At 41.4% G+C, this 17,495-nt stretch overlaps 1 protein-coding gene across 8 annotated transcripts in view; it reads right to left on the bottom strand.

The window, feature by feature from the left end:
• ULK4 (unc-51 like kinase 4) overlaps positions 1-17,495 on the bottom strand; it is a 448,425-nt gene that overhangs the window by 204,639 nt on the left and 226,291 nt on the right. For 6 of the 8 annotated variants that reach the window (XM_045007197.1, XM_045007201.1, XM_045007198.1 and 3 more), the window contains one exon: positions 12,860-12,908. The exons of 1 other annotated variant lie outside the window; for it this stretch is intronic. In XM_045007197.1, the coding sequence (XP_044863132.1) occupies positions 12,860-12,908 (49 nt within the window). Of the gene's footprint in view, positions 1-11,467; positions 11,965-12,859; positions 12,909-17,495 lie in introns of those variants that run through there. One more of the 8 variants, XM_045007203.1, reaches the window with a different exon arrangement.

Below are 17,495 nucleotides of genomic sequence, written 5' to 3'. Positions count from 1 at the left end.
AAATGTGTTCAACAATTGCTTTAATTCATGAATTTCTCATCTGCTTTCTAATGATTGTTTTTGAGAAATTCTACAAAATTAAGAAGAATTATTGATGAAAATCTGGAGTTATACATAGTTGATAGATTAAAAATCTAGACTAAAACACCTATCTAAATCAGTATTCAGAGATGGCTTTAATAATTTGGATATCAAAAGTAAACTACAAATATCAGACAAGCTTTGAAATATATCAACTAATTTTGGGATTCTCTTAGTACATGTTGAGAATAGTATGCAAAATAATTTTAGCTAAATTAAGACAAAATGAGATTGCCCAGTTTAGACATTATGCTATAGTTGCCTGTACTAGACGACACTGTATTTGTAAATGACAATTTGGCCAGTTAACTTTTTCAGTCTCATTACAAAGACATTTTCGTTACAAGAACATGCATAAAGTTCAACTACACCACCATCCACTTTACATGAGCACGGATATATAAAATATAGAACTGTATAGAAACTGTTTTACAGCACAAGTTGAAGTCTGTGAGGCTAGCAGTGTTAAAACTTGTACTTCAGTTTCTAATAGGGTAACTACGCAATTGATTGACTGGCTTTAAAAAGAGAATAGCATGGAACTCTTAATCACCAGCATCATTAGTTTTAGTATTGAAATTTATCTACAGAAAAATCCAAATTCTCCAGATTTTATAGAATTAATGTTATATGCAATGGTTTGGATTCACATAGCCTAAAATGAAGGCCACATAATGCATTTGTGACCTGTGGAGTTTTTATTAACCATCTTTTATTCTGATTGATTTTTCTCCCCCAATGGATGTAATAAGAGCTACTCAAGAAAGGAAGCTGGACTAAAAAACATACACAATGACTCTATTGATAGTTACCTTAGCAAAATGTTGGCAGTAGTTCTAAAATGGAAATGTTAATATACATTTTAGATATGTGGAGGTAAAACATATTTCCAATACCACTATTTATGCCTTCTAACAGTATTCTGCTAATGTGTACAAAATATACTTTATTCACATAACATACTGATATTGAATTTCAGATAGTAGGTCACATTCATTAGTTTCATATGGTATAAAGGTAAGATAGTAGGGGTATGGAAGGGTAAGAATTTAGCAGAAAATGCTACCAACAGGAGGGTGTAAGATGGTAAGATAATGCCATGGGAAATGTGCTTTATCTTACTCCCTCTATTTGGTTTCTTTTCCCATTACAAGCCTGTCTATCCCCCCTCAGAATTTAAGATATACCAACTTACATACTCATTAACTTTACATCACCATTTACATCCCTATTGAAGTTTAAAATCTTCCTGCTCACATACATTTGTGCATTTACGATTTGAGGGTTTTTTAAAAAAACAAACCAAACCAATTATTTATTGTAGTTTTCTATATATTTTATTAATGGAACAAAATCCTGAATTTTTCTGGGTACACTATTATCATAATTATCATCAATATCTCTTTGTGTACAATATTTTTTCTGTTATACAATCGAGTCGGTTTCTTCTGTAACCATTTTTCTTTTAAATTTTTTGGGGGAGAATTTAGCACTCCTAAAAGACACTGGATGAGAAGCTCTTAAAACTATAGTCATCATCTAAATCTCCATAACACAGGAATAGCAGGGGCTGCTGCAGTGCGAGCTTCCCCCCAGAAAAGCCTAATGAATGTTCCTCAATTCTAACTTGGAAAAGAAACTGTTGCTTACTGTAATTATGGTTCTTCGAGATATGAGGAGGATGTGTATTCCACTTAAATATGTGCGCACCCACATACCTGGAGCTGGAGAATTTTGCCTAGTAGTACCCAGAAGAGAGAGCGCTCATGCCTCGTGCTCATAGCTCCCCGCCCTTGGCTATATGAGGCAGTGCCTCCTCGACCTCCCTCAAGTTCCTTCACACTGAATGCCGAAAGACTAGATTCCAGTGCAGCAGGGACAAAGGGTGGGTCGTGGAATAGGTCCAATATTGACAAGTCACTGAGGAATGCTATTGATGTAGCTTGAACTCTCGCAGAATGAGCTTGCACCCACTGAGGAGACATAGTTGAAGTTATTTCATATGCAGTCTTAATACAGGATGTTTACAGATCATCTGTGAAGAGACTGCTTGTGACGATTGGGATGATTGTGATTCTGCGTGAGGAAGTCAGGATGGAGAGGAAGGGTTATGGGAAGCTGAATCCACAGCACAAGAAGGTCAGAGAACCAACATGGCCTTGGACAGGCTGGGACAATGAGGATGAGCTTGGCCTGACCCACTTTCAGCTTGAGAATGACCTGTGGAATGATCAGGATCAGAGGAAAAGTGTACAGAAGAGCTAGCTGCCAGCTGAGATGGAAGGGAGCCCAGACTGAGACCCTCTAGAGAGCAGAGCAGAAGGCATTTTCTGTTGTCCCTTGTAGCAAACAGGTTGAATGTCAGAATGCTCCAAGCTGCAAAGATGACCTGCAGGGCACTTGTCTGAAGGGACCACTCATGACTCAGGGAATAATTTCTGCTGATGTCCATGAGATGATTCAGTGTGCTGGGAAATTGATTGGCTCTTGGAGTGATATGTTCCTCAATGCCGAACTGACACAACCTGACTGCCTCTTGGCAGAGCACCCTGGAGTGCGCTCCCCTTTTCCTGTCACATAATATATTGTGGTGGTATTATTCATAAGTGTGCAAAACACTGAGCCCAAATATGATTCAGGAAGGTGTGACAGGCATTGTTGATGGCCCAAAGTTCCAGCTCATTGATCTTCACTGAGGCCTCCTGCACTGACAACAGACCTTGAACTTTCAGCAACCCCAGATGTGTTCCCCAGCCCATCAGGGAGGCATTGCTGACAACAGACCTGATTGGTAGGGGCTGGACAAATTGAATGCCCTGGGATATAATTTCCAGAAGCATCCACCACTGCAGGGAATCCAGGACCAGTTGGAGGTAGATGGACTAATCTGTCCAAGGGGTAGAGAGTCAAATGGTAAACTATCCTGAGCCACATTCGAAAAGGTCGAAGATGCAACCCTGTGAGCAGGACCATCTGCGTGCAAGGAGACGTGTGGCCCAAGAGTATCAGGCACATCTGAACTGTAGTGGAAGGCTGAAACTGCAGACCGAGGTGAATCACCTGAAAATGGTCAGACAGTAAAAACACTCGAACTGACACAGTCTATCAGGGCCCCAATGAACTCTATTTTCTGAACAGGAACCAAAGTTGACTTCCCAGTGTTTAGGATGAGACCCAGTTGAGTAAGTGCAGCGTAGCGTCTATATGAGAAAGAACTTGATCTCTGGATTTGCCTGTCAGCAGCCAGTTGTTTAGATACAGGAAGATATGGGTTCCCTTCTTTCTGAGGTACACTGTCACCATAACCATACACTGTGGAACTATTTCCACCGCTCCCAATGTTAGCGAAGAACTGACCAGCTCAATGAGCAGTGTCTGTTGAGGAGGGACCCTGAAGAGGGATGGGGAAGGAGGTGGAAAAGGGGCGTGGAGAGGAACTGGATTGCACAGACCAATCTGACAGTGTCTAGGACCCAGCTGTCAGATGTAATTGAGTGCCAAGCATTGTAAATATGGGCCAGCCAGCCCCCAAAGAGACGGGGACGAAGAGGGTGGAGTAACTACTGGACCAGTGCTCTAAGTCTGCTTCTTGAACAAACAGAACAATGCTCTTTAAGGTGGGTCTTCCCAAGACAAAGCAAGCACAGCATATGGAGATTGCCCCTCCACACAAAGGACAGAGTTTATACCCCAGTGAGGGCATCACCAGGGAACACCATCTACTAACTACTAACACTAAGGGCAAGACTACACTACAAAATTAAGTTGACCTTAAGTTACATCAACTTACTGCCACTGCAGTAATTAAACTGATTTTGCATGCCCACACTATGATCCTTGTGTCAGTGGTGCATGTCCTCACTAAAAGTGCTTGAATCGATTTAACTGTCAGTGTGCAGCATTGTGGGACAGCTTCTGAAAGGCAGTAGTCAATGTAAGCAATGCAGTGTCTACATTGACACTGCATTGACCTACCTACTTGACTTAAATGCTACACCTCTCGTGGAGGTAGAGTTATTAAATCAGTGAAGTGGATGAGTTACATTGGTGGGAGCTGCATTTTAGCACAGACATTTACAGAGAGTTAGATTGATGTAAGGCAACTTACATTGACCTAACTCTGTAATGTAACTAACTAGCTATATATAATAAACTAGGCTAAGTCTAAGGCCTGGTCATAGGGCTTAAGTTGATGCAGTTAGGTCAATGCAGTGTCAGTGCAGACACTGTGTTGCTTACATCAATTGTTGCTGCCTTTCAGAAACCATCCTACAATCCCCCACATACTAGCAATTAAATCGGTGCAAATGCTCCAGGTGAGGATCTGCACAGCCAACACAAGGAGCATAGCGTGGCTGTGTAAAACCGCTTCAAATTACTGCAGTGGCTGTACGTCAACATAACTTAGGTTGACTTAATTTTGTAGTGTAGACTTGCCCTAAATGTGAGGTTGTGAGACTACAACCACACAGAGCTCCAACTCCAGCCACAGGCGGTGAGAAGGAACTGTTGGGGGGGGGCGGGGGAGGAGGGTTGGGCAGGGCTGCCTCATATAACGAGGGGAGGAGCCACAGCCACAATGCGCAAGCACCGCCCATTTATGGGTACTGCTAGGCAAAAGCCTCTGGTTCTGGCACACACACCCCTGAGTGTCATACACATCTGCAACTGCTCGAAGAAGACCCATGTTTATAATTTGTTCTGGCTAACACTTCAGAAGTGATAGTGCAGAAACAACCTAATATTTATTCCATTCTCAGTACTTCTTTTGGAAAAGTACCTATACTCAGACTCCTCTGGAAGAATCCTAGGCTCTTCTTCCAGCAAATGCATCTCCAATCTTGTCTTTCTCCTTGGACACTCAATTCTTCAGACCCTGGTTTTCTTACTAAAGATACTTATTGTTGTAATATTTTCATTTTATTAAAAAAACCACCACCTTATTTCTGTTTTTTGTCAGTTTCCCTAAAGTATTCAGAGAAGGCGTTTGCAATTCTGGAATGTATGCACACATTCTTCTATGTTTAATACTTATCAAAAAAAATCAGAAAATTTATAACCCACAGATTTTGTTTTCTATTAAGTTTAATCAAAACCAATAATCAAATACAGCAGCCTTCTGAAAATACATCCATTCTATATATTTTCTCTGATTATTTTTGACAATACTCAAGTTCAGTGAAGTGGCATGGTGCCTGAATTTTTTCCAGTCATCAAAACTTTAGGTATAAAATGTATGGAGGACTGCATTGCTCAGGTGATCGGTAATGGGAGCTTGCTCTGTCAAGACCTCCAGAACAAATCTAACCCAGGGTTAGTAGGGAATGAAAGTTTCAGAGTGACAGCTGCTTAGCCTGTGTGAAAGGAATTGGTAGTCTGTCCAACTTGAGTGGATGTATGCTCATGACAACACAGTTATGCTCACAAGTATTGTCAATTTAGTGCAAATTGCTCCCTTTTATGGCAGTTTCAGCACAGAGGCCAAGAATTGAATGAACATACAGAATTAACTATCCTCACCCCGATAAAAGTTGTCCAGTGCTCAAGGACTCTCTCTTTGCTTACTGCACCCAAATGGTGAAGGTAAAGGAAGGAGAGGCTCCAACCACAGAGGAGCAGTTGCCAACCTGGTAGGCCTTGCAAAAGCGCTCTGGCAAGGGCTGCATCAAAGCATTCCTGCCCCCATCTTAGTGTGAAGACAGGTCCATGCTGGCCCCCCACTAATTCTCTGGAGGCTGAGAAGTCAGTATATACCAAGGCCATCGAAGAGGCAGCTGGCACAGAAGAGCCATGACAACATCACCTCAGACATGGGGAAGACTGGTGCCACAATCCAGGCAGTTTTCCCCCTGCCATCCTATTTTGGGAATAAACTATTCCTACAGAGCAGAAAATTCCATGTCCTAATGGATGGACATAGAGAAGGAGTGGAATGTTTGGGGCAAGCTATTCCTGAGAAGGGGCAATCTTGGGAATACTATAGGAAAAATTATTAATAATTATTATCGGAGCAAAATTTTAGGAGCTGAGCTGTCCATTCATCCGTGTGGACAAACTCATTAGTCTCAGACACAGGGAGATAAATACAGAAGTACATGGAGTAGTACAGTACCAAACACTGATTGGCTAAGTCAAATTTTTATAGTACAATGTATTTCAAACTCTGCAAAGCAAAGTTGCAGATTCTGACTCTGGAAGTTTATTGATTTAGCAGAAAAGTCAACAATCTCAAATCACACAAGAGGAAAAAAGGTCTTATGCTGAAAACTGGGACACTGCTCAGGGTGCAAACAAACTCTCTCTCTCCTCTTTTGTTCTTCACATCAAAGTTACAGTTTCCTAGAGTAACATGGTTTAGGCTTGGAATGAGGAGACTGGGTTTCTATTTCCAATTATCTCACTGGCTCTCTATGTCACACTATACAAGTCAGTTAACAACTCTAGATGTCAATTTACCCATCTGTAAAATGGGTAAAATAATATCTACCTTTCAGGGAATGGTGAGACCTACTGAATGTTTATACAGAATTTTGAGATCTTTAGATGAAAGGCAATATGTAAATTATTATTGTTATGCTCTTATCTATTGCCAAACAACTACGAATCAATTATCCAACCTCAACTCCTTTCTCACTCAGACTGACCAGTCTGTATGTATTCATGTGCACACAACAAAACAAAACAGTTTAAAAGTCTTAGAATCTTTCTTGCTCTTCCATAACTGACAGGTAATTTTCCAAGGTCAGCTAGGGAGAGCTGTTTATTACAAGCATTAGTTTCTTCCTTTCACATCAAAAAGAGGTCAGAGAGAACAATAGCTATCATAAACTGCTCCCTCTGTCTGTCCTCCCAGCTAAATAAAGATCAAGTTTACTACAATTGCATGCGAGTCTCAGGGTACGTCTACACTACGGGACTATTCCGAATTTGCATAAACCGGTTTTGTAAAACAGATTGTATAAAATCGAGTGCGCGCGGCCACACTAAACACATTAAATCGGTGATGTGCGTCCACGGTCCGAGGCTAGCATCGACTTCTGGAGCGTTGCACTGTGGGAAGCTATTCCGTAGCTATCCCATAGTTCCCGCAGCCTCCCCCGCCCCTTGGAATTTCTGGGTTGAGATCCCAGTGCCTGATGGGGGCAAAAATCATTGTCGCGGGTGGTACTGGGTAAATGTCGTCAGTCACTCCTTCCTCTGGGAAAGCAACAGCAGACAAGCATTTCGCGGCTTTTTCCCCTGGATTCCCCTGGCAGATGCCATAGCATGGCAATCATGGAGCCTGTTTTGCCTTTTGTGACTGTCACCGTATGTGTACTAGATGCCGCTGACAGAGGCGATTCAGCAGCGCTACACAGCAGCATGCTTTTGCTTTTGCATGACAGCAGAGATGGTTACCAGCCATACTGTACCATCTACCAATCCATAAATTGGTAAAAAGATGATCATGGTTACCAGTCCTTTTGCACTGCACCATCTGTTGCTGTCATAAGTGCCCCTGGCTGCTCTTAGCCAGGGGCGCAAAAGTCAAAATTGGGAATGACTCCCTGAGTCAATCCCTCCTTTTTGGTATCTAAAAATAGAATCAGTCCTGTCTAGAATTTGGGCAAGTGTACTAGAGAACCACTGTATCATAGAACCAGAGAGCACAGCTGCTCTGTGTCAATCCAGCAGAAATTATGAGCTGTATGCTATTGACAGGGGGTGCTCCTGCAACAACCCCACCTGTTGATTCCATTCTTCCCCCAGCCTTCCTGGGCTACCGTAGCATTGTCCTCCCACTTGTGTGATGAAGTAATAAAGAATGCAGGAATAAGACACAGTGACTTGTTAGTGAGAAATGAGTGGAAGGCAGCCTCCAGCTGCTATGATAGTCCAGACAGGACATTAAGCAGTGTGTAGGAGAGGAGCCCAGCATCCCACTCCTAGTCCAGGGGCAACTGAATCTTTTCTTTACACATGAAGGGTGGGGGCTGATGGAGCTCAGCCCCCTGTTGCTATGATGAGGATGGTAACCAGCCATATTGCACCATCTACCAGGAAAAATTAGGGGCAGGCACCCTTGATCGACCTAACGGATGCTAGTCTGCATGGTTACCAGTCCTTTTGCACTGCCCCATGTGCCAATAGGCTGATGATGACAATGGATATCAGTCTTATTGCACCATCAGCCACCCATGGCAGGGGGGGAGCAAGGATGTTGGTGTTGAGTGCTGCAGCATCGTGTCTATCTGCAGCATTCAGTAAAGATAGGGTGACATGTAAAAGAGTCAAGAGAGGATTGTTTTCCCTTTCACTTCTGGGGGTGGGTGGGGGGGTGCGTAGATTGCCGAGCTATGCCCTGACCCACCGCGGACACTGTGTTTGACCCTAGAAGCATTTGGAGCTCAGCCAAGAATGCAAATACTTTTCAGAGACTGCAGGAACTGTGGGATAGCTTGAGTCCTCCAGTCCATGAGCGTCCATTTGATTCTTTGGCTTTCCGTTACGCTTGTCACACAGCAGTGCGCTGAGCCCCTGCTATGGCGTCTGTCTGGAGATTTTTTAAAAATGATTTTGAATTTCGTCTTCTGTAACGGAGCGCTGATAGAACAGATTTGCCTGCCCTTACTGCGATCACATCCGCATGGTCCATGCGGGAGCTCTTTCTTTATTTTGATTTTTAACTGCATCACCACACGTGCTGATCGGAGCTCCACGCTGGGCAAACAGGAAATATTCAAAAGTTCGCGGGGCTTTTCCTGTCTACCTGGCCACTGCATCCGAGTTCAGATTGCTGTCCAGAGCGGTCAGTGGTGCACTGTGGGATACCACCCGGAGGCCAATACCGTCGATCTGCGGCCACACTAACCCTAATCCGATATGGTAATACCGATATTAGTGCTACTCCTCTCGTTAGGGAGGAGTACAGAAACCGGTTTAAAGTGCCCTTTATACCGATATAAATGGCCTCTCAGTGTGGACGGGTGTGGCGTTAAATCGGTTTTATGCTCCTAAAAGCGGTTTAAACGCCTAGTGTAGACCAGGCTTCAAAATCTTCTCTGTTTGACTAGATTTGGTCTGATAGGGAAGTAAATGCTCCACTTTAAAAGTCTAGGGTATTTCTGAGCCTAGTCCAATGCAAGAGGGGGAAGGAGGATTGCCATATATGGGTATAACCCAAGTAACTCTTAATACCAACTGGCAAGGGAGTGCAGAGGGATTACAGGGATCTCTTGGGTCTGCAAAGAATGTCATGTGAAGTCTCAAATGAAAGCCAGTGTCACACTGGTCATCTATATTATTGTGGAATCTCTCTCTCACCTACTCAAAATATGTTTTTAAAGTCTGTATCAAGGTACTGGTCACCAGCAAGGAGGATGAGGGCAGGGGAGAGAGATCTCTATCTGGGGGTATACATCAAAGTTTTGCTCCACTATGGGAGGCTAAGATGACATCCTGGCAACTTTCACTGGAGATGTAAAACGACAGCAATTTTGCTTCCTGAAAAAACGGCCTCAACCAGACCTGGTTGAAAGTGCTTAGAAAGCATTTTATGATTTTGTTTTGTATTAACTGTTCACTTCCAATCTCCTTATTCAAGAAATAGTGAGTCTATTCTTTGACAAGAAATATTTTTACTGTGAAAACATGAATAAGTTTAAGTGCTGTGATGTTAAGCATAACAATGGTCCTGAGTTAAGTCTTACAAGCTGGTGTGTACAGTTCCGTTGGGAACAGCAGTCCTGGTAATTCTGTGAGTGTTCAGGGAATATGGGGCTGGTCACCACAGGGGATACCCAGAGAATTTGGGTATTAGCATGTGCCTATCACATCTGTACAGACACAGAAAGGCCTGCGGAGGCCTGGAAGATTGTGCTTGTGCTGCCAGAGGCTGTTGTTTTCAGAGAGCTGATCTATAGCAGGCACAGACAAGACTGATTCACACTAAGGGCAGGTAGTGGTGAGGCGCCTCACAACCATGGGTACCTTTGGGGAATGTCCCAATGGAAACACGGGCAACTACAAAACCTCTCTTAGGAAAACACAGCATGCTGAAAAAGAAAAATTTTCCCCTTAAAATTGTGATTAATTCCCACACCCAAGCAGTATAAGATACCTATGACATTTTCACGGGCCAACAGCCATACAGACAATTTTCAGCTAGTTAAGGTTCTCTATTTTTTAGAAACTATTTTGAGACCATATTAGATCAACTTGTGAAATGAAAACTAAATTACTGACTGACTCCAATTTCTCCCATTTCTACACAATGGACCTCAGACATCACAGGTTATTGTTTCAGATAAAGGTTATCTTTTGAAACAAAAGAATCATAAAATCTTTTCTCCTAAATCTGAAACAGATTTCTACAATTAACTCTACTGAGATTGTAGCTAGGGATCTTTTATATACAGTATGTCCTTCTAAAAATGTATTTTGTTGGCAATCAGCAAAATGCCAGAGTTTTGAGAGTTGAACTTCAAGTGTTAGTCTGTTGTGTGCCTTCCTATGAAACATCTGATTCATGTATTTTACCGTGTCTTTCTTCAGTTACTATTTATCAGTAGGACTTAAACCAGGTCAGTACTAACCATGTTGTGTAATCTTTGTTTTTATTGTTTATATCTGCCACAAGAATTGCTCCTCAAAGATTTATGTATACATGAATGTATATAAAACATCATGACAGCAATATTCTGAATGCTACTGGAAAAATCTGTTATCAATGAACAGTTTTTGGGTTATTTTTTTTAAATAAAAAAGCATTTATCTGGGTTATTTGGTATTAAAGTGATTTATAATAATAGGCAGTGAAATAAATCACAGCAATGAAAAAGAGAAGATGAAAATACTTAAACCTAAGCAGGAGAAAATCAAAGCTGATTCAGAACCACATTAATGACCAACTTCTACCCTGAGTAAGATTAAATTTCAAGGAAGTTACAATAATAGCTCAGTGGATTGAGCATTGATCTGCTAAACCCAGGCTTGTGAGCTCAATCCTTGAGGGGGGCCACTTAGGGATCTGGGGTAAAATCAGTACTTGGTCCTGCCAGTGAAGGCAGGGAGCTGGACTCGATGACCTTTTGGGGTCCCTTTCAGTTCTATGAGATAGGTATATCTCCATATATTATTATAATAAAAAAAGTACGCAATGGGCTTGATCTCCATAAATCACACATATTTTTGTATTCATCAAAAGCACACTAACACAACATAACATTTCCCTAGTATGAGTTTGAGAATAAAACACAAGTAAAAGGGGAATGAGAGAGAGCTGGAAATTATCAATGATATACTGATATGGTATCAATATTTTAACAAGCAGCTCCAAATTCGCTCTCTTTAGCCTGTGAGGAACCTTACATTTATGACTGCACAGTGTGTGTATGTAGGGAGGGAAGGAAAATATGGAGTCTGCCTATGTTTTCTTTGGAAATGTTTTGAAGCTACCTTTCATTTGGTACAATCTGAGCCATCTTAAAAGGCCAACCATTTGCTCTTAGGAGCATTATTACAAGCCTGATCTAGCAGAGACGTTCTATTAGTATTGAAGAGGGGATTGAATTGTATTAGAAGCAAGGAAATCAACGCAACATTCCCCTCTCAGATGGGCGTGCAGAAGTTTAAGGAGGTGCTGCTGGAAGCCATCGCCATTGCACCAGTGAAGCCGGTGACAATTAAGTGAAGAATACCAATCTTTAAGTAGATTAGCCTCTGAGCATGGGATTAACAAGTGAAATTCTTCCATTATTGGGATAATTGCCGCTTCCTCTGAAGAGTCTGGTAGTGACCACTGTTAAAACAGAATACTGGACTTGCCTGACCACTATTATGATCTCACTAATAGTCACAGTTCCTGTGTTCCTCTTAGCCACTGTGTAGTTTCCAATTGCACCACTGGAAGAATTACAGCAGATGAATTGTCACTTACATAAAATTTCAGACAAGAGAAAAATGGACCTTTGAACAATTTCTGCAACATATAAGATGTAAACATACTTATCATATCAAATACACAAGCCTTTTCACCTCTTTTTATATTGTACTCTTTTTTTTTTAAACTGTGTTTGATTTCCTGCATATCCTTCTTGCAGTACCTCAAGCAGTAACACAGTACCCAGCTTCAAGTGCATGTCTGTGGATTGTTTTAGAAATAGTCCTTCTATATGGCCAGTAACATGAGCTATCTACCAGTGTTTTATGATCTTTTATACAAGAAAAACTATATTTGGGGGATGGAAATTAATATTCTCAATTTAACCTGTGATTACCCAAAATATGCTCCTGGACTTTTAGTACCAAAAGAAGAGGAGCTAAAGGCAGGTATCTGGAGTTGTCAGGAATAGCATTATCAGCATAAACAGAGTATGTGAAGGCAGTTTTCTGAAACTATACAATGAAACCAAACTGATGCTGTCTAGTAGTAATGGAGATTATTTCTTTGCTGATGGATAGCAAGTATGCAATACAGTACTCATTAAAACTCAAAGCTGACTAAGATCTGAAGAAGGGAATTCCTTTGGCTCATGAAAGGAAATCTTTGCTATGGTAAATAGCTGATGACATTACATATATAAGTCTGTATGTTAAGTATATGCTAGAGTTTTCTATGCTGCTAGATATCATGAAGCTGAACAACCTGAGGAGACTCATACAACTCATATATATAAAGGCATGCGTATATAAGTGAACCATTTATGAACAGAATTTAACCATTTTTTAATTGCAGTCATTGTATGCTACACAAATTTGCTTAAAGCTGTTTAAAATTAAATATAAAATGTGTTCTTACCAAAATAACTTGGAAAAGTACTGGAACAAGATTACTTTCTTCAACAAGGCTGTAAAAAATTATTAAAACACATTTTTATTTATATTAATGATCTGTTACTTAAAACAATGAACTTACACAGGGAGCAGTGCAGCACAAGTCTTTGATGCTAAAATCTGTGACCTAGAACCTCATGCTTTGACTAACTTTTCATATAAATGAATTCCACTCCAGCTATTAAAAAGAAACAGCAATGTAATTCTTCAGTGGAAATTACTCCTTGGTCTGGCCTTACTGATGTGAGGCAAATGAGTGGAACAGTAAGAAAATTAATATTTGTAAAATGGCAGAAATTAATTAAAACTCAGAAACACACTATCAAACAGGCAATGTAGATGGTAAAATAATTTGAACTAATAGACCACAAAGCATACAGTGAATTTATAAGTATGCTGTGTGGTAATTTTGTATGTATGCCCAATTTACTATCTTCTCTACTCTAAAATAATAATGTCCAATAAATTTGCAGCATTTTTTTTAAATGTTGGGAACTGATCAGCCAGCATATTCTAAATATTTTCTCCATAAAAATCGGATACAGATCATATATTAGAAGAGGGGAATATTCAGAAAAAGGACAACAGCAACGACAATTAAAATGTATATAGCATTTTTCATCCTACAGCTGCAAAGTGTTTTCTGTGTATTAATAAATTAACCTTCACAACATCCTTATGAAATAACCATGGGTTCAATTTGCTTCCTTTTAAGTTAATTCTCATTGATTTGAGTGGGAACAGGAACTGGTCCCTTATTTCCAAATGGCTAAAATCTGACTTGCTTTAAAAGTGTTCTACTCTGTTTTAATAATTTAATCTTAATAGCTTACCTCATACAAAAATCAAACTAAGTTAAAAGAATGTTAAGACCACAAAGTCAAACACTAAGAAGTTCAAAAATGCCAATATTAAGATTGCTTTTACCACCTTAATTTGACCCCCTTGTATCTCTACATTATGTGATCAAACAGTTAAAACTATATCAAACTATTTTTTCCACAGGGTCCCTGCCTCATTCAGTGCACAGGATGGATAGTGCTCACTGGTCGGGAAGCTATTCGCTATTTCATTTTATCCACATCACTCAATGTGCTACACCATGGCTTAGTCACCACACACCATCCAAACCATGCCACTGAATAAAGAATTATTCATTTTCTCATGGGCTTTCACTTGGGTGCTTTCATCATTTATGTTTGTGAAGCACTGAGAGATAATGACTATCTTCCCAACATCCCCATGAGATTAGCTGGTATTGTTATCCCCATTGTACAGATGAGGAGCTGAAGCACTGAGAGATCAAGGCCAAAACTGTCCAAAGTGTCCACTAATTTTGGTTGCCGAACTGGAGATGCCTAAAATCTACTTTTTCGGAGTATTTGGTATAGTAATATGCAGACAAGCCACTAACAAGGGGTGAGACACAGACTTTGCTAGAGGATTTCATAGCTACTATTTGCTAGACCATAGAGTAATGATGAGACACTGAAATCCTGAGGTCAATTCCAGATTTTGGAATGGAATTTACTCTATTAGTGTAAACTCTTCAGTCCTTGTCCTCCACCAACCTAACCCTTTCTAACCAGTTCCACCAGCCTGTGCTTTTCTGTCCCTGCTCCCCCACAATCTGACCCTGTCCCTTTCAACATCTACCCATACCCAACCTGGTCTATCCAGCTCCGCACCCTTACGTTTCAGGGAGGCTGCTCTTCCTTCTCTTCTATGCTATCTAGGTGCCAGCAGGGGGAGCACTGAGATCATAGGAGATACCAGTTCTTATGCCCAGTAGCACAATAGCAGCCAGAAATAGCAATTACACTAAGTCCAGCTCGGCTCCTGCAGCCCTTGGATTGAGCATGCTCTGTGTAGATGGCATTTTCTGCAAATTTATCTGCCAGCCTCTAGCAGACCTCCACTGAGCAAGTGCAAACTGCAATTTTCAAAGCAATATAACTTGGCCAAATGTGGGTGGATTTTCATCGGCCGAATAGAATACACCAGTTACTCTACCAAATTTTAAGCCCCTACTCTAAAGCAAGGTGGTGCTAGACCTTCTCAATGAAATGGGTGTAAGATTTTTTTTTTAACATTGGAAATACACTGTATTTTTTCCAGACTCATCTTCAAAAATAGTGGAACCATTTTGCTGAAACTTTACCCAAAACAATTCAGTCTGAGGCAGACAGACAGCATAGAAAGGAAACAGACAACCTTTACTATAGGTTTTGCTGTCAGTTAACACCCATAATTAACAAAGAAAGAATTTATTAAAAGAAAATAACCCACCCTCTATTTTTTGTGTAGCAAACAAAAAATCAGGATTTGAAACAGAACCATGTTAACATGTGCTCTATTAGAAACAGAGAGAAACAACATTTGCTAAATAGGAAAGACAAATAACAGTAAAGAAAAATTTCATTTTCATGTGCCCAGAGAATACCACTAAAAAAGTAGTGTGCTAGTTGTTTTTATGGGGCTGTTTAGTACAACATGATTCTGTTATTTAAAAAAATAAACTCAGGGAATTTATTGCTTGCGAATGGTGCTAGACCAGTGGTTCTCAACCTATTTACCATTGTGGGATGCATATGTGGCCCACAATGTGTTATGTGGGCTGCATCCAATATTACCTTTCTGGCCCTGAGAATGTCACATGGGCCGCAGTTCCGTGCTGATTGGTCCACAAGCGGCCCATGGGCCACAGGTTGAGAACCACTATGCTAGACTGATGATGTGAGAAAAAACATACCACCTTTTATTCACAAACCTGCTGTGGAGAGAGGGGTAAGAGTACCATTCGCTCACTGTAAGAGGAGGTTACTTACTTGTGACTGGAGATTCTTCAAGATGTGTGGTTCCTATCTGTATTCCTTTTACTCATGGTTTTGTCCCAGGTGATAAATGGTGGGGTGGACTAACGGCATCTCCAGTTCTTTCTCCACCATGAATCAACAGATCCACAGCAGAGGGGAAGGAGGGTGGGAAGTAGAATATAGATAGGGACCACACATCTCGAAGACCCTCCAGTTACAAGTAACCAACCTCTTTTTCTTTGAATGATGGTCTCTATTGTATACCACTGAGGGTGACTAACAAGCAACACTTAAGTGGGAGGAGGGTGAGAGGATGAAGATAGAAGGGTTAATGGAGCTGCACCAAAAGAGGCATCCGCTGCCAAGTCCTGCACCAAGGCATAATGCATAGCAAAGGTGTGCACTCATGCCACTCTATGTATATCCCAGAGTGGTAGGGAGACCAGGATTGAAACCTGGGCTCTCGTGGAATGAGCCTGAACCCCAGTATGCCAGATACTTGGTAGCAGAGTGCAATGTACCCTGAAATCCACTTAGAGATTCTCTTTGTTGAGACTGCCTTTCACTCTTTCAGCTGTTGCAACAATCGGTCTGGGGGATTTTCTGATTGGCCTTTTTCTCTGCAGGTAACGTATATCGAGGGAGTGGAGTAGTTATTCCTCTTCTGAGGCATGTGGCTTCAGGAAGAAAACAGGTCAGTGAATGGATTGATTAACGTGAAACTGGGAGATGACCTTTGACAGAAATTTGGGATACAGGCACATGGAGACTTTATCTGTATGGAAAGTTGAAAAAGGAGGGTCTGGCATCATGGCCCCAAGTTCACTGACCCTTCTTGGTGAAGTGATAACAAGGAAGGGGATTTTCATGGCATGAAGGGACATAGAGCATGATGACAGAGGTTTGAAGGGTGGTTTAGTTAGTGTGGATAGAACAAGGTTGAGGTAAAACTGGGTAGCTCTGAGTTTTATGGGTTGGAAGGTTCTGATGAGACCTTTCCAAAATCTAGAAGTCAACAGGTGTGTAAAGACAATGTCCTTCACCGAGAAGTGGAAGGTACTAATTGCCGCTAGGTGGACCTTGAGAGAGTTGAAGATAAGACTGGATGCTTTCAAAAACAGGAGATAGTCCAGGAGGAGGGGAATCCCTGCCATTTCTGGGGAAAGTCCCTTTTTATTGGGGCCAGCAGACAAAATGTTTCCACTTGGCCCAGTAACAATGCCTAGTGGATTCTTTCTTGCTGCTAAATAGGATGTTTTGCACTTCTGATGAACATGCCCTTTCTAGAGAAGATGCCCATCCAAATACCACATTCTGAGGTGAAGCGCCTGTGGTTTGGGATGTCTTATCTTGCCGTTGTGCTGCATCAGTAGATCTGGGAAGGTAGGGATGGGAATGGGAGGACAGGCTGACATACGAAGGAGGTTGGGAAACCAGCACTGTCTGGGCCACCAGGGGGTGATTAGGCTGATTGTCATTCAGTCTCATCTGATCTTGTGGAGTACCCGGGGTAGGAGCAGGAGACAAGGGAAGACATAATTGAATTGGTCCGGCTAGAAGAATGAGGGCATCACCCTGGGAGTGATGTCCCAGCCTCCCACTGGAACAATATGCATTGCATTTTCTGTTCACTGGGGATGCAAAGAGGTCTCTGATCAGAGTTCCCCATTTGTTGAAGTTGTCCTATAATACAGTGTTGTGGAGTTCCCACTCATGATTGATCATACATTGTCTGCTGAGCGAGTCCGCAATTGCATTCTGTGCTGAATGCAGCATGTCTTGATG

This window comes from Mauremys mutica, chromosome 2, assembly GCF_020497125.1.
Source record: "Mauremys mutica isolate MM-2020 ecotype Southern chromosome 2, ASM2049712v1, whole genome shotgun sequence".
Classification (NCBI taxonomy): Eukaryota; Metazoa; Chordata; order Testudines; family Geoemydidae; genus Mauremys; species Mauremys mutica.
The sequence above is the reverse complement of the archived record's forward strand: the minus strand, read 5'-3'. Positions and strand labels throughout refer to the sequence as shown.